The following is an 18114-nucleotide window of genomic DNA, read 5'->3' as shown; positions in this document are numbered from 1 at the left end:
ACTGGGGGGAAATAATAAGAGAAATGAGTGAAATTTTACAATTTCAAATTAATAAGAACCCAGAACTCCTGCTACTGAACTTGGGAATGGAGGGAATTCCAGCCCAATACAGGACGTTGATATCTTATATGACAGCAGCAGCTAGACTTCTGTATGCGCAAAAATGGAAGGTACAAGAAGTGCCAACTATTGAAGATTGGATTTACAAATTGCTGTATATGGCTGAAATGGATAAGATGACAAGAAAACTGAGAGATCTGGACTCAGGGCAGTTCAACACAGACTGGGAGAAGCTGAAACAATATCTGGAGAAGAAATGGGAGGTGGGAGGAAAACTGTGGCAGTTTGAGAACTACTGAAGCACTGAAGTAGAGGGGGGAGACTTTACCGGGAGGAGAAGAGATAAATGTGAATTAATAAGCAGTCAGATTAATAGATTGATATATATATAGATATATATAGATTAATAAACAGAACATAGAGAAAATAATTAACTATAAGGATTAAATATAAGGATTGATTAACTAACAATATTTTCTTTTTGGCAAGCTTTGTACCAAACTGAATGTCTGTAGATATAGATGGGTCAAATTGATTGACTACGTGATGAGAGATATATAGAACTATTACAAAGAGATAGAATGAGTAATATATAGAGAATAAGTCAAATTGTTTGATATAAATGAATGTATGATTTATATGGTTTATGATATATAGAAATATTTGAAACTGAAAAATGGGATAAATTGTTTACCTAAGATGGAAACAAAGACTTACAGTTTGGGCATACAATGTTAAAAATAGTCAAGGATGTACTGCTTAGAATAATGGAGAATATATATTTGTTTTAGATAGAGGAAGCTAATAAAAATAAGGGAAAGGGGACAAAGGGTGGGAAAGCTGTTGGAAGTCAACAAAAAGGGGGGGAAAGGGAGGGGTTAGAGATGAAAAAACTGGGGAAAATTGAATGTAAATGTAAAAATAATGTTCTAACCCAATAAAAAAATTTTCAAAAAAAAAAAGAAATGTCAATGGCAGCAGCTGGATAAACACACATACCCCAGCTGCCTCCTGCCCTGGCCCTGGGGCAACAGCCCTGCTACACAACCCAAGCCCATCCAAGAGCTCCCTTCAACCTGGTACAGTCCCCAAAGGTGCAGCTGGTGTGACCTCTGGTGAGGCTGTTGATTGGGAGCCTCTTCAAGGGCCCCAGGAACAAGCCCCACACCCTGTGTAGGGCACCCTCTCGTCCTTTTGTCCATGTGGGTGGTCCTTGAGAGGGAGTGGCCAGAGACCATGTACAAGTGGAGTGTTGCTAACGTGTGAGGTCACCAGTTTTTGGAGAGCCTTATGAGGCTCAGGGGGTAGCTACTGTGCATCTTAAGTTGCTGGTGGCAGTGTCTGGGGACATGGACAGGTGGCAGGCACACATCAAGAGGCTGCTTGCAGCCCCCTCAGTGGTGACCCATGGCCTTGCACCAGCCCCCCTCCTGTTCCACAGCAGCAGCAGAGGGGGCACACTTCGTGGCTGACCTTGGTACCATGGTCACAGTGGGAGGCAGCCCCAAGCTTCTGTTACTCTTCTGGTGCGACTTTCCTGTCACCCCCATTGATTCACATGGGGCTTAGTTCTGGGTGGCTCCCAGTGTGGGGAGTGGTGGGGCCACTTCCCTGCTACATCTATTCTGTGTGGTGGGGCCTGTGCCTTTAAGGGGTTGGTGTGTATGCCACAGGCATGACCAAGCAGTGTGCTTGCATGTCACTGGGGCCAGTTCCCCATAGCTGCTGCTCTGCAGTTGGGCGACTCCCCCTTGTCTGTCATGGCTGCACCATCACACCCCTGTGACATCTGCTGGGTGTGACCGTGCCGTTGCTAGGGACACTAGCACAGTTGCAGCTTCTGTGGCTGCCCTGCTGGGGCATTTGCCTGGTCCCTGGCCTATACGGGTTTCCTTTAGGATGACCTGGTGGCGCTTGTGACACTATTGTGTCAGTGGTCAGCAGCAACTACATTAGTGGCCCTCAGAATTGTGCTGCCATGTACTACCTAGGAACTGATATTTTCTAATTTCTTTTTCTGTGTGCACTACCATTGTGTGGCCTTGGGCAAATGATTTAAACATCTTTTTAATATGAACCTCAAAGTTAGTGATCTTTGAACATCACAGATTCTATTGATGATACAGGTCTAAAGCAAAGGTTCACATGAATGAGAGACACACCCAAAGACACTAAAAATATATGGCTTACTTCCTTTTAAGACCATTGACTTCAGAGCACTTAGATTGCTTAGGATTGAACTGTTACTCTCACTTTCTCTTTTTGCTCAACCTGGGGATAATTTAACACATGGCAAACATCTGGAAGAATTTTGCTTAGTTTGTCATTTGAAGCAGTGCATATATCTTTTTATTATCGTGATGACTTTCAGAAAAATTGCTTTACCAGGTCCACATCCAGAGTGGAGGAGGGGATATTTTTACTTTAGAACTTCAGCTAAATTGCAATGGGATTTCTGTGGGTGCTAAGTATGGATCATATGGAATAAAGGTTCATAGCAAACAAAAGAAATTGTATTACAATTTTCCGCCCAGGTATCAGTTTACAGATCACTATTTATGACATGGGGTTAATAACAAATAGAAAGAACCTACATTGCCAATGACAACCTTTCATTACATTTTTAAAAATCTTTGTCATTCTTCAACAGAGTTCAGGATGACATACAGGATTACAAGATTACAAGGATTACAAAATTCTCTCCTCCCTCTTTATCCTCACAAGAACCATGTGAGATAGGTAGATCAGGCATAGAAAGTGACTTGCCTTACATCAGCCAGTGAATTTCGTGGCTGAGTGGGAAATTGTACTGGAGTCTTCTAGATCCTAGTCTGCCACTCTAACATGTGAGCTGGTATTAGCTTTCCTGAAGACAGAGAAAGTAGTAAGGGGTGACTATTAAATGTGCTTGTACTGATATGTATGCATGGATAAAACTATGATGTTTCTGCCAGTAGAAAAAAAAAGTGAGAGTGCAATGAACGTTAGCAGATACTTCATTCCACTACTTCAGCTGCCCTACCCATCAAAATATCCATTATCCTAAGAAAACAACATATTTTGTCTTATGTGTTTTGTTGATCTTATAGAAATGGCTTGTCTGCTTCATCACTTACTAGTTTATGGCTGCAATTAGGTGCTGGCCTTGTAGTTTCTTATGATGTTGAAGTATTAAATAGGCCATTTCCAAACAGGTTATCTGCCCTGGGTTCAGTGTTGTTGGGGTATTTTTGTCCTACATCTCCCCAGATTTTTCTGGCTTCCCCCCAACCTTTCTCAAACATACTTTGCCCTGAAGTTTTGGAAAAGATCACAGCAAAATGCGGGGGGGGCGGGGAGGGCTGCTGGGGGAGGAAGTTTGGACCACCAGCCCCAGAGGTTGTCAGTGGTGTCAGCAAGAGGAAGAAGTAGGCAAGTCCCTCTCTACAAAATCTGCAAAGGCTTGAATACATGCCAGTGTGAATAAATACACTAAGAGTCTTCTTACACTGGTCACTTACCTGCGGTTCAGTACCACACGTTTCAAACCTTGCATGTATCCTAAAGTTCAAGCCAACCACTTGAGCAGAGCAGGATGGGGTCCCTAAATATATTTTATTTCGCTCCAACTGGGCCACTGACTGTGTGGCAATCTGGATCTGAAATTCCGTCCTAGTACAACTCACATTCATGGGGACTACTGCAAGAAGAGAAGAAGAAAAAAACAGGAAGAACTTCCTTTGAAATCACAGGAGATTAATGACAAATAGCACGCCCAGAGCCATGAAATGAATCAAACTACCTCAGCTAGACATAGGTTAGTGGGCCTAGCACTGCACTATTTAAAGAAAAAGTAATGCCATGTATTCTATATTCCTACATTGATGTACAACTGCTAGGCTTATCAGCTGCCCGCTGTGGCAGGCAATCTCCTGAGGGTTTGTCAGGTTGCCCACCAATTGCTGGTGATTGGCAAGAGGTGGCAATCCCCCAGGGATTACCCACCACTGGCAAGCAACCTGGGAAAGTGAGCACCAGATGCACTCCTGGCGGATTGTGATGTCATCACTTCCTGAAGTGATATAGTAAAGAGTCCAGTAGCACCTTTAAGACTAACTTTATTGTAGCATAAGCTTTCAAGAACCACAGTTCTCTTCATCAGATGCATGGAGACAAAGAGAACTGTGGTTCTCAAAAGCTTATGCTACAATAAAGTTGGTTAGTCTTAAAGGTGCTACTGGACTCTACTATTTTGCAACTACAGACTAACATGGCTAACTCCTCTGGATCCTGAAGTGATGTCATAATGCCAGCCATGGGCATACTCTTGCACTTCTCTAGGGCGAATTTTGCATGCCTGTGACGAGCGTGATGATGTCACTTCCAGGAAGTGACATCAGTGTGCCATTCCAGGAGTGTGTGAGCTCAAAGCACACATGGAAGGAGACTACACCAGGTAAGTCCCAGATTCCTGCCCACTGCCAGGAGGGTATAGTGACCTGGGAACCCTAACAACTGCTTGACTCAAATCTTGAAGCAGTAAGACCAAGCTCAACTGAGTCTGATTAGTCTACAGTATCCCCACAGATTCTTAGCGTACTTTGGCAACCTAGGCTTCATGCATGCCATCCCTCCACACTAGCATTTGCACTTTGCTTGGGCCTGATAGATCTCTTGTACTCATTTCATTTTAGACAAAAGCTTTCTATTTGACTTACCAGACCTAAAGTTTCATTTCCCTTTCTGAATCTCTCCTTTAGTGCCAGACTGCAACAGCTTAATTCACCCTGCAGACTGGCCACACAGCCTTACCTCAGCCTAGAGTTGCCAACCTCCAGGTGGGGCCTGGAGATCTTCAGAAATTACAACTGATTTCCAGTTGACAGAGATCACTTCCTCGGGAGAAAATGGCTGCACTGGAGCATAGATTTTATGGCGTTATATCCTGCTGTATATCCTCCTCTCACAAAACTCCACCTTCTCCAGGCTCCACTCCCAAATTTTCAGGCATTTCCCAACCTGGAGCTGGTAACTCTGCCTCAGCCAGAGCTATATGGTTGCTAACATCCAGATGTAGCCTGGAGATCCAGAGATAAGTTCTCCTAGAGAACATGGCTGCTTTGGATGGTGGACCATATTATTTATTTAGGATATTTCTATGCTGCCTCTTCAAACTTCTGCTTGAGTTGAGTTACAACTAAAACAACATCAAAATATGAAAAAGCCATTAAAATCAAGTCATTGGCTACCACAAAAACTATCCATAAAACAGAGACAGACCATTAAAAAGCTGGTAAAGTATAACTCCAAATTATACCCTGCTGAGGCTGCTACTTTCCTCAAATTCCACCTTGCCCAGGTTGCACCCCCAAATCTCCAGGTATTTCTCATTATGGAGTTGGCAACCCTACAGTGTTTCCCAAGTGCCATCTTAGATAGTTACCTAGATAGGCCTCCAGGCTGCCATTAAAGGGGCTTCATGGAAGATTTGAATCAGATTCTGTTCCATGATGCCCTCAGCGACCAGCACTATTAGCCTAGGCTGTTATGTTGATGAGTTTGACACCATCATTTCAATTCCTAGGATTCTATATCCCTCTCTTTACCTGGGCCTCTATAGGGTACATGCCAATTGAAAGAAGTAGCGACTCCCAGACTTACCTGGGCAGCCAGTTTGCTGATCACGGGGCATCAGAGGGGCAGGAGGCATGGCGGCCATCATGTTGGGCTTCCCAGGATCCCCTGGGACAGCTTGTGCCCCAATCACTTTGAAATTCCCTGCCAGCCAATCAGGGCCAGTTGAGAGGCTAATGGGCAGGGGCTGGGCTCAGCACCGGACCTGGGGAGACTCTCCCTGCCCCTGCCTCACTTGTGTTTGGAAGTCAATGGCATGGAGCTGAGGACATCTTGAGTCTCATTCCCTACCACCACCTAAGTGTTTAAGCATGGCCCCTACAAAGGGTACCAGGGCAGCCTTGGCCAGGCTCCCCTTCAAGGCATGGCTGGCTCTCAAGTCGGTGGGCCAAGCTGCGAGGGGTGGGGGGTGATAGAAGGCTTCCCCTAGCCTTCTCTGGACCTGGGCGGTGCCCACAGCAGCCTTGGCTGCTTTGGCCAGGGTACAAGGTGGCAAAGCTACAGCTCCAAGGGCCTCCTGAGTGGCTCTAGTGCCAATCCCAACAGCCCTAGATGGAGGACGGGGAGGCAGGGCCTCGGCTGTGGCTCCAAGGGCCTTGCAGGCCTCCAGAGGGCTGGGAGAATCAGCTGGTCCCATGGCTAGGGCTGTCAGAGACAATGGTAGACTGGGTGAGAGCACCCTGCTGGGCATCAGCAAGGTGCTTGAACTGCTCACCATGAGGGTGGAGCAGCTAGGGAACTCCAGGCCCGGAGTGGCTCAGGCTGCTGCAGAGCCTGTTGAGGTCCCAGGGGCAAGTGGCAGCACCACGGAGGACAGCCAGGCACCACACAGCAGAACAATCCCTCAACCCCAGCAACGGGGGTTGCAGCAGCCCAGAGCAGTGGCAGCGGGCTGAGAAATGGAGGAAAGCGCATAGAAAATCACGGCAGTCATGGGGGCAAAGGGGAGGACTCAGACAGCGAGGGATCGTCAGATGAGTCCTAGTCATCTGATGAGGGGGTCCTGGGGGACAAATATTGGGAGGTGGCAGCTTGGGTCCCTAGCCTCCCTAACTGGGCCTTGCACCACTGGGCAGGCTGGGGGAGGGAAGGAGACCCCCAGGAGGTCTGGTCAGCTGGGCACACCCTAGAGCCCCCTTCACCATCTCATCCTTTACAGATGATGAGGACCCACCTGGGATCCATCTGGCCCGTAAGGTCCAGGAATGCACCCTAGATGGCTATTTTGAAGACTTCTTCTCCCTTTTTAGGCCAGAGGCCGAGGATGGAAGAAGTGGCCCCCTTCAAAGCGGGACAGGAAAGGGGTCAAGAAGGAGTCAGTGGAGCTCTTCTTCTGCAACTGGCTCAAGGGCTACACAGTGTACATGGGGGTTGTGCAGGCTGCCTACCCCAAGTGGGGTTTGCACCTGACCAACCATCCAGGGAATGTCCTCATGGCATGGGCCCTGGCTAGGGATATGGCAGCCAATGAATATGACGAGGCCTTCTGTAAGAGGCCCTCCCCTAACCCTAGGGCTTGATGGGATCTCATCAGCCAGAAGCTGTGGCTGTGGCTGGTGGGGCCTCACATTAAGAGCAGGGGCAATGGCTCCCGGAGGAGGGGCGGTGGTCCAGCAGGTGGGACAGGGCCAGGGAGCTTTGCTGGGAGTATAATCAGGGAGGTGCCAGTGGCCAAGGTGTTGATTTGACCACAGCTGTGATGCATGCTCGGGGCCCCACCCCCACCCCTCATACCCCAGTGGTGCCTCCGCCCCCCAGCCCTTTTGTTATGGCTGGTCCTCTGGTAGTGGCTCCCATAAGGAGGAAAGCCCGGGAGATGCCTGAGATTGTATCTACTAAGCTCGCTAAGGAGCTGGCCGTGGGGCGCAATGCAGGCCTGTTCTCTCCCCCTCTCTTACTCAACCTGCGGGTTTCACTGCTCGGTGCAGTGCCAAAGAAGACCCCTGAGGAATACCGCCTCATCCATCACCTCTCCTATCCCTGGGGCTCCTCTGTCAACGAAGCCATCCCCCAGGAGTTATGCTCTGTCAAATATGCCTCTTTTGATCATGCTGTGATCAAAAGAGGTCTGTGGCCCTGGGCCCTCATGGCCAAGTGTGATGTGCAGTCAGCCTTTTGGTTGTTACCTGTCCACCCCCCAGATTTCTGCTTGCTGAGGTTTAAGTTCCAAGGTGGGTGGTATGTGGACAAGTCCATGCCCATGGGATGCTCAATCACTTGTGAGGCAGTCGAGACTTTCAGCACTTTTATAGAGTGGATGGCCAAGAATCGCATGGGTGCCCCACACATCACTCAGTATCTGGATGATTTTTTGATTGTAGGACCTTGGGAGGGGGGGGTGTTCAACCTGCGTAGATCGTTTACGCACTTTTCAGGGCCTAGCTCATGACCTGGGGGTTTTGCTTGCAGAGGAGAAGACTGAGGGGCTCACCACCCATCTGGTGTACCTGGGCATTGAGCTGGATTCTGTGGCTGGCAATCTTGCCTGCCCACAGGCAGGGCTCCTGTAGGATCTGCTCTCTGCTGTGCTTTCCTGCCAGAAATGCACGCTCAGGGAGTTACAATCCATTATTGGTCACCTCAACTTTTTTTTGCAAGGTTGTCTCCCCGGGGTGGGCGTTTTGTGAGTGGCTGGCATGTACCACCGGGGGGACCTCTTCCCTCCCACCACCACATTTACCTTACGAAGGGCATTAAGAAGGATCTTAGGATCTGGATTGATTTCCTCACTGGGTTCAACAGAGTCGCCCTGTGGCAGGGCTCTTGGAACTTGGGGTCTGACTTGCAGGTTTACTCAGATGCTTCCGGCAGTCTTGGGTTTGGAGTGTATTTCAAGGGGTGCTGGTGCACCCAGCAGTGGCAACCATCCTGGGCTGGGTCAGGCATCCTCAGGGGCCTCACTTTTCTTGAACTATTCCCCATCCTACTGGCGGTGGTTGTTTGGCAGGAACACCTCTGGGACAAGTGGGTCCTCTTCTGGTGTGACAACCAAGTGGTTGTCTGGGTGCTCAACAGGCAGTCCTCTTGCTCTGAGCAGGTCATGCGTCTTGTAGGTCGTTTTGTTTTTGTTTATCTCTCTACTAACATTATGTTTTCAGCCCATCATGTAGCAGGTGTGGATAATGGCATTGCAGACACCTTATCCCAATTCCAGATGAAGAGGTTCTTCTGCCTGGCACCAACTGCTCATTGCACCCCAGAAGTGCTCCCCGAGGACCTGTGGCTCATTAGGGGCTTATAGTACTACAGGGAATTGCTCCGTTGCTCCATCAACCCTCCAGACTTACTCATTGGCAGCATAGCACTTCTTGGTCTTCACCTCCAGGGTGCTGGGCTCCGCTGCATGGCCCACCTCTCACGATATGGTCCTATGCAATCTGGTGCACCTGAGGGGGTTGGGCCAGGTTCCTAGAACCGTGCAGAGGGATTTCGCAACCATTTCTTTTTTCAGCAAGGCTTATAGTCACCCTGATCCCTGTGATTGCTTCACAGCCAGATGGGCCATCGAGGACTGGAGGCGGCTGGTACCCCACCCCCATTGGACCAGCATTAGCCCATCACTCCGGCTATCCTACTCAGTGTCCTGGGTCAAACCCCCAGGGTTTGCTGGTCCACTTTCAAGGCCCAGCTCTTCCGCACAGCCTTCTTTCTGACCTTTTCCAGCTGGGCGGGCTTTGCAGGGAAGTGATGTCACCCTTTCATCCTTGGGGGGAGGGTATCTATCACAATCTGCTGCTCCAAGACTGACCAGTTGGGGTGGGGGGCCAGATTGTTCCTCCAGCCCTCATCTGAGAGTTCCCTTTGCCCTGTCCAGACAGTCAGGACCTACTTGGCTGCCCCCCCCACACCATGGTCTCCTCCTCCTGCACGCTGGTGCTTCTCCTGTCACACAGTATCAATTTGCCTCCTTACTGTGGGTATGCCTGGCAGCAGCGGGCCCTCCACCCAGGGATTTTGGCACCCGCTCACTCAGGATTTTGGCAGCCACCATGGCTGCAGATTGGGGCATCCAGGCCTCCCAGTTACAGGCCATCGGGCATTGGAGGTCAGGGGCCTATTGTTCCCGTGTGTGCTTGGCTTCTGGAGGGGCTCAATAATGGTTCCTCTTCTTCTGATCAGCTCTTTCAGGTTGTCGTAGAGAAGTTTGGATTTGCAGGCACAGCATCGTGCAGTGGACCAGGATCTACGCTGTGTCTTCAGGATGGGGCAAGCAGCTTGGCTTGGGCAATAGCATCAAGATTGCATGGATCAGCATGTGGAGAATGCTCTGGGAGGCGCTGGTCCCGACGGTTCTTTGCCATGCTCAGCACTGGGGACTTCCGGAAACTCTTGTCATCCAGCTTGAGGAGAACGATTTGGGCAGGCGTGAAGGACTCTAGTTAAAGTGTGCCATGGCAGCTGCTTTGGACTGTCTGAGAGGACTTTTTCTTGGGACGTATTTCCAGCGGTCAGATCTACTCCAAAGGCGCTACTGGCGTGGAGCATTGCACCTAGAGAAGGTGGATGGGATCAGGCAGAGGCTGGCCAGGGCGATGGGACAATACATCTGCACAGCTGGGAACTCGCTTATCATAAACTTGGACATTTCCTTTTGGACTGAAGCCCTGTTTCGCCCTGATGGTGTGCATTTGTCCAGCTGGGGTCAGGATATTTGGCTACAGGACATCCAGGGCAGGCTGTTGGAGTGGTTGTACCAGTAGGAGAGTTGGCGGGAGCCATTTTGTGGCTCTTGTGGTGGTTTAACATCGGGATCTGATGGGAAGAGATGGGGGCTGCATGCTCAGTCTCCCCATTTTGGGGGTTCCTGTAAGGAATCTTGGGAGTGAGTCATGGCAGTGCAGGCCCAGCTCAGGGGCTGCCAGGGCATACTCACTTCCAGGTGGCAGGGGGTTCACTCAGGGGTATACACTCATGTGATACCCCTTTTGACTGACACTCCAGGGTCCTCCCCCCCCTCAGTGGAGTCTGAGGGGGCTGGAAGTCATCGGCTGGCAGGCAGCTCAGCCAATGTTGGGATCCGATCCCTATGTGTCACCAATGCTCTTATTGCTGTATTTAAAAAAGTTGTGGCCTCTTTTCACTCCATCTAATGGTGTCTGGCTTTTCTTGTCACTGTGCCCTCCTGTGAGGCTCCTCCCTCACTGGCGCCCTCTCCTGACGGCCTGCCATCCTACCAGCTCTCCAGGCAGGTGTCCTCTGGTCTCAGATGGGCAGGGAAGGGGGTTGCACCACCTTGTTCCTTCTCCTGCCCTGGGAGTAGCCGCACACTCCAGCTGTCTCTCCCTGCAAAATCCCCCTCAGCCTTCACAGGAACCTGAATTTAAAGGCCTCCCTTTGCCCCACCTCCCTGGCTCTGCTCCCAATCGCCACCCAGTCTCCCTGACTGGCCCTGCTCCCAGCCTATCTGGTAGGAGGGCTGGGTAGACTCTGCAGTCTCCCAGTCTCCTGGCCCCACCCACTCCATCCCCACCTAGGGCAGGGCATTTGGTCTGCTCTCTGCCTGGCTCGCCCCTGCTGCTTCTGAACCTTCCCCAGTGGCTTCCTTGGCATCTTGGGGCCTGTGCCTGCCTGGCTTGTGTTGATGGCAGTCTCCTGTGAGCCTGGATGAAGTGGAGCCATCTTGGCAACTGCAGGAGACAGGTGAGTCTGCTGAGTGGCTGCAGGCCGTTCCCCAGAGTTGTGCCTGGGTGTCAGCTGCAACTGGCTTAAGGGTGAGAGAGGCCTATAGGCTTGTAGGGGCTCCTGCAACTGAGGTACTGCCAGAGGCTGTGCTGCAGGGCCTAAAGGGGGTGTCTGCTGCTGCAGGGCTGGTGGGGGGGGGTGGACAAAAGGCCGGTGTTGCCGGACACCTCCACCTCCTCTGCTGCCCCCTGCATGACTGCTATGGTCATCTTTGGAAGTCTTATCTTGGGTGCCCCCGGCTTCCCAGATTAGTCAGGTGGCATCCCAGGAGATGGCCTTCTCTGTCATGGCATCAAAACTCTGGAACTCTCTCCCCAGAGAGATTTGTCTGTCCTTTTCTGTTGCTGTCTTCAGTAGGCAGTCCTACTGTTGGTATGGTAGGTATGTTTCTCCCAAACTAATATGGATACTTCTCAGAAGCTTCTATAGTAAAACAGGTATTTGAACCTGGGTTTCCCAGATCCTAGTGTGAACCTAGAATAAGCACTACACCACACTGGCTGACAAAAAAATAAGACACTACAGATACTGATAGTATCTCCACCACCACCACCACTCAGGTGCAATGTTTAGTATTTCTGAATGTCAAAGAAATTACTGCTAGAGTCATGTGTGTGACTGGATTTGACAATTAATCCAAAATGCAGAACTTTCTTATCTCTGGTAGGACATATTTGTAAAACACAACAAAGAGGGAAAGTATAACTAGCATTTATAGTGTGCAACATGTGAAGAACTCACCCATCACAAGATTTGCAAGTCCCAAGAAATTTATTCAGCCCACAGGTTCAAATAAAGCTTATGTCATATTTTAATTGTCACATTCTTTTTTCTAAATCAAAATGAAAATGCCTTATATATAAAGGATAACCAACAGACATATGTCTTCATTATGATTTGCTTGAAAGTTCTAAATATAAAGTTAAGCTCTTGCAAAGTTATATTACTTATCTCAGCTGGCAAAACAAAACCCCTTCAGCTCTTTGCAGATAGCTTTGGTTTGATCTACCACGTCTTGCCAGCTTATGCAATAAAGACCAAGGACAGTCACAAGTATAGGGTAAGTATAGCTCAGAAAACAAGACAGAATAGCAAAGCAAATATTTCTAGATGGAAAGAAGAAAAGGTATAATTTTAAACAAAATGTGACTGACCTCTTAAAAAGCCTATTTTATTTATCTTAACTTTAAAATTCCATTTGTAATAAGTATATATTACACTAAATAAATGGCAACACAAGTTCTATTAAGCACTATGGGTCACATTGAGAACTATAACTTTAAGAGGTTTTTAAAAAAACTAAGATCATGGTAACAAGTAGGAACTTCAGGGCATACGTTTTTTAAAGTGTGTTCCTTTAAAAATTAAATATGAAATGTGTACGTGAAGATGTGCCCATATTTTGCCTGAAACAAAGCACAATCTCCTTACTGCTTGCTGATCTGTTGGGAAACTGCACACAAAATAGCCGTTTACTGATCTTATTTGCTATTGCTTTGCACAGTTATCCAATGTAACAGTATTAACAAATTTAGTGCTCCTCCTTGTACTATCAACCTAGACTTTATGTGGTGCACATAACATAGACTGATTATTGTTCCCCATATTAATTATCTGTAACCCTGTCTGTTTTTCTTTTTAAAATTCTGTGCAGCAAGGAAGTTGGATGAAAGAGATCAGACTGCCAGCCTTACCTCCAATATATGCCACTGAGAAACCTCGGTTGGCGGTATTCCGATCTGTGTGAAGGACCAATACCAGTTTATTTCTACTGGATATAATAGGAGACAGCATTTCTCTCCCACACCACTTCCCCAACAGAGATGCCTTCTCTGTGTCTCCATCAAACACAGCCAGATGGTCATAATCACAGGCATCTGTCAGACTGCTTCGTCCTTCCAGATCCAAATCCAGGAAGAAGACTTTGATTCTATATCCTGGGGGCAGCTGAATGGTCCAGTGACACTTGATATTGTTGGGATAAGAATTTGGATATTCAGGACTGGAGAAATTTCCTTTGACAGCTGTGTATACCTCTTGACATGCACCTGGTTACAGAAGAAAGCGAATGTAATACAAATCAAGCAGCCAAAGCATTAATTGGACTAATCCCAACACTAACACCAACCTGTTTTGCAATAAACCTAAACACCTGAGATATCCAACAAATATTGTCTCACCAAATACCCCCAATCCTACCCCTATTAGGACTAATTCTAGCAGCTACTGGAAAATTCACCAAATTTGGACTACACCCATGATTACCCACAGCCTTTGTATTGTTATTTGCTGATTTTATATTTTATGCTGCCATTCTTATTATTGTATATTTTATATGTTGTGATCCACTCTGAGCCTGCTTGTGGATAGAGCAGAATATAAATTAAATAAATAAATATTCTTATTTCTTTTAATGCTACTTGGGAGCTTCTTATCACCTCTCTCCGCCCAGCAACCTGTGGAAAGTCCCGTATCATCACCTTTATTCAGGCTTGGCTCTGAGGCTGCAGTTCTAATAATCAACTGGTGGCCCAAGGTTAACAATAACCGAAACTAGAAAGTTACCCTGTCTTGAGTAACTGACACGGAGGCTGCTTCCACATAGGGAATTTTCCCTGAACAGAGAGCAGCACGCCCTCATACTTTTTGGGAGTCCACATGCTAACGTGCTCATTTCAGGTAGGATTTGTGGCCTCCCAGTTTAAAATGAATTAAAAAAATCCCAAACAATTTGATCTGATTCAAACAGGGAAATGCAGGGCAGAGTATGGAAGTTCTCCCCACAGTCAATCTGAAGAGAGGGCAGAGCTAAACTCATATTTTGAACTCGTGTAGCTAGAGTCTCTCTACATGAGACATCTTACATGAGGATGCTCAAGTGTAGATAGACACAATGTTAGCCAGGAAGCGAAGTTTTAAAAGACAGCTGAAGGCTCTGTCAATTTCACCTGTCTATAAGAGAGTAGCTTAAAAAGACATAGCCTGCAGAGATTGCTCCGCAGAGGGTTTGTTGAAGTGAAATTGAACCTTCAGGGAGGAGAAGATGAAATTAACAAACCCTCTGAGGAGCTCTCTCTGCTGGTTCTCTTTTTACAGGGCAACTGGACACATATTGAGAAAGGTCTTTCCTCATTCCTGGCCACCAGAATTGCCTTTGTGTTAAATGCAACATTTTTACGAACCCAAAGTGCCCTGTTGTTTTGTCGTCATGGCATTTTTTCAGCACCTCCCCCCCTCAGGGCTGCTGGTATGTACAATTTGCCCTGTGAGTACCAGCATCCACCTTCCCCCTTCTCCAGAAAACTTTGCAAACCCTCCTCCCCCTCTTTTTCCTGCTCTGTCTTGATGGTTTCCAGCCATGAATATGATGGGGGAGCAAGGTTTTGTGCTTGCCTATGCGTCAGCACTGCCCCTCCCAACTGTCTGGGTGTGAAAATACTGTCAATAATTTTTTCTCACTGACTTCCATGTTAAGGGAGGCGGGACAGAGCATCTGCTAAGAATTTCAATTTCCCTGGGAGATGCTTGAGTGTGAATTGAAACTTGGAGAAAAACTCTGCCCACCAGAGTTGCTTTGTCCCCAACCTGCAGGGTGATCTAAGTGCTTCTAGATTTTTATTATTAGTCCAAATCTCAAAGGGTATTTCGGCTCCTGCCAGCCAATGTCACCAAGTGGATAGGGCTAACTTGATGGCTGCTGCTTCATTGTCCCAAACCGACCAGTGTCTTTCTGTCTCTGAAAACTTTTTGGACACATAAGCGCAGGGGTGTAGCTCTCATTAGAGCCATCTTGTAAAATCACCCCCTATCGCCACATCACTTGCATTTACTTGTGCAATTAACTTCTTGTTTTCATCTGGGTGGCGTAACACAGGTTCAGAGGTGAACAGGATTTTTTTTTTATAAAATTTTTTATTGGTGAGTACATAATTAATACACACATTCCCCATCTTACCTAATTTATATCAACCCCCACCCTTTCCCTCCCCCCTCCTTGTAGACTTCCAACAGCTTTCCAACCCTTAACCTATCTTATTACTTAACTTATTTTCAACTATATTCTTCTAAATCATATATATATTATATCTCTTATTCTAAGCATATTCAAATTCTTTTATATATACTATATCAAATCCACTAATATATCCATCTCTACATCACTATTTGAACTGTATATTTTTAATAAAGTCTCCTTAATAATAATACTAGCTTAGATTAATTAATAGCTAAAATTTTCCCATTAATGGTAAAGTTACTTCTCTCTTCTATTTTTAAAATCACAAATTAATAGTTCCCAAACTGCCACAGTCCTCCCTTCACATCCCATTTTTTTCTAAAGATTGTTTCAATTTCCCCCAATCTGCAATGTATTCTCCTGCATCAAGATCTTTCAATTTTCTTGTCATTTTATCCGTTTCTGCCATGTACAGCAATTTGTAAATCCAATATTCTATAGTTGGTATTTCTTGCACTTTCCATTTCTGCGCATATAAAAGTCTTGCTGCTGTGGTCATATAAAATAACAATGTTCTGTGCTGCATTGGAACATCTTCCATTCCCAAGTTCAGTAGCAACAATTCTGGGTTCTTATTTATTTGGGTTTGCAAAACCTCATTAATTACTTCAATTATATCTCCCCAGTATTGCTTAGCTACCTCACAAGTCCACCACATATGATATAATGATCCTTCATGCTTTTTGCATTTCCAGCATCTATCTGACATATTAGTATTTCCTAGCGCAATTTTCTTTGGTGTTAAATACCACCTATACATCATTTTATATACATTCTCTTTAATATTAGTACAAGTTGAAATCTTCAGTGTATTTTTCCACAAATGCTCCCAGGATTCCATTGTTATTTCTTTATGAAAATTTATTGCCCATTTCACCATCTGGACTTTAACTGTTTCATCTTCCGTGTGCCATTTTAGAAGTATTTTATAAATTTTCGAGATTTCTTTTTTACCTTCTTGTAAAATCACTTCTTCTAGTTCCGAATTTTTCTATCTTATTCCTCCTTTTAAACAGTCCGAGTTGTAGAGATCTCTGATTTGCCTATATTGGAACCATCCATAATGGGGAGATCACTCTTCTTCCGTTTTTATTTTTAACATTTTATGTTCCATTAATATTATCTCTTTGTAAGAGGTGAACAGGATTTTTAACCTCTTAAATGCCTGCTGGCATTCATTTGTCCACTCCAGCTTAGCACTTGGTTTTAGCCCTTCTGGTCCTTTCCTTTTTGCTTTTAACAAGTCTGTTAAAGGTACAGTTTGAGCAAAGTTTTTAATGAATGGTCTGTAAAAGTTTGCAAAGCCCAGGAAGGATTGTAATTGCCATCTTGTTTTAGGAGTCTCCCATCCTAATACATCTCTGACTTTAGCAGGATCCATCCCAAATCCTTCCTTGGACACTCTGTAGCCCAGGAAGTCCAGCTCAGTTTTATGAAACTCACACTTTGACAATTTTGAATACAGTTTGTTCTTATAAAGGGTACTTAGAACCTCCCTTACCAACTTCACATGCGAGTCATAATAATCAGAATAGATCAAAACATCATCAAGATAAAAAACCACTCCTTTGTACAGGTATTTATGCAACACTTCATTGATCAGATTCATGAAGACTCCAGGTGCCCCTTGAAGTCCAAACGGCATGACTAGGTACTCAAACTGTCCTGGGAGGGGCATTAAAGGCCATTTTCCACTCATCCCTCTCCTTGATTCGCACTCTGAAGTAAGCATCTCTTAAGTCCAGTTTAGTGAAAATCTTTCCTTTGGCCACCACTTCCAGCAGATCTCTAATGAGAGGAAGCGGGTATGCATTTGGCATTGATACTGCATTAATCCCTCGATAATCCGTGCACAAATGTAAGCCCTCATCCTTCTTTTTGTGAAACAACACTGGGGCAGTATGAGAGGAACTTGTGGGTTGAATGAAACCCCTTTCCAAGTTTTTGTCAATGAACTTGTGAAGCTCTGTTTGCTCAGCTGGGCTCATGGAATACAGCTTTGCTTTAGGAAGATTCTGCCCAGGGATCAGTTCAATAGCACAGTCTATCACCCTATGAGGGGGTCATTTGTTCCCCAAATACTCAAGTCTTGGTACTCGGGGGGATTACATCAATTTCTTCTCTCATTAGGCACACAGTTTCAGACATGGGAGGGGGGTTGGCACCCCATTGAGGGTTCCACATGTTTCTGACAATCCTCAGCTGGGAAACATCATCGCCCCATGTTCCACTGTATGTATGGGTCATGATCATATAGTCATCTGACTCCTAAAACTGCTGGAAATTTTGCAGTTGGGCTTACTACAAAAGTTCTTTTCTCTCAATGACTCTCCATTCCAACTTGGGTCAGTTCAGTCTCATAGGTGTAGGGAGTCCCTTTCATAGGAGAACCATCCATTTGCTCAAATCTAATAGGCTCTGTTAATTTCACCAAATCCAATCCCAGACCTGTGACTAAGGCCAGGGCAATTAGGTTCCTGCTGTACCCTGAATCAATCAGAGCTCTCACTCTAATATGTGTCCCCTTTCTAGGATGTGCTACTGAAATGGGGAAGAAAAACATGGTTCCCTTTTCTCTCATCGTGCTTGGCACCTGCTCTTCTTTGACCTGCTGATGGGTGCCTGTCACAGCAGGTCTGTGCAGTTTCCCACTGGCTCTTCCTCCTCACTGCTGGAAGGAGATCCCTCTCCCAGCCTCTCGGGTGCTTCTCCCATCCCGGCTACTGCTGCCGTTTTGCACTCAT

The 18114-nt window shown here is 46.5% G+C and overlaps 1 protein-coding gene across 1 annotated transcript in view; it reads right to left on the bottom strand.

The window, feature by feature from the left end:
* CDCP2 (CUB domain containing protein 2) overlaps positions 1–18114 on the bottom strand; it is a 41848-nt gene that overhangs the window by 10770 nt on the left and 12964 nt on the right. Inside the window, exons 4-5 of the mRNA XM_054980688.1 lie at positions 13050–13403; positions 3561–3739 (exon numbers count right to left, since the gene is read on the bottom strand). Of these exons, the coding sequence (XP_054836663.1) occupies positions 3561–3739; positions 13050–13403 (533 nt within the window). The remainder of the gene's footprint in view (positions 1–3560; positions 3740–13049; positions 13404–18114) is intronic.

The sequence above is a fragment of the Eublepharis macularius genome, chromosome 5 (genome assembly GCF_028583425.1).
Source record: "Eublepharis macularius isolate TG4126 chromosome 5, MPM_Emac_v1.0, whole genome shotgun sequence".
Classification (NCBI taxonomy): domain Eukaryota; kingdom Metazoa; phylum Chordata; class Lepidosauria; order Squamata; family Eublepharidae; genus Eublepharis; species Eublepharis macularius.
This window is presented reverse-complemented; position numbering and strand designations above follow the sequence as displayed.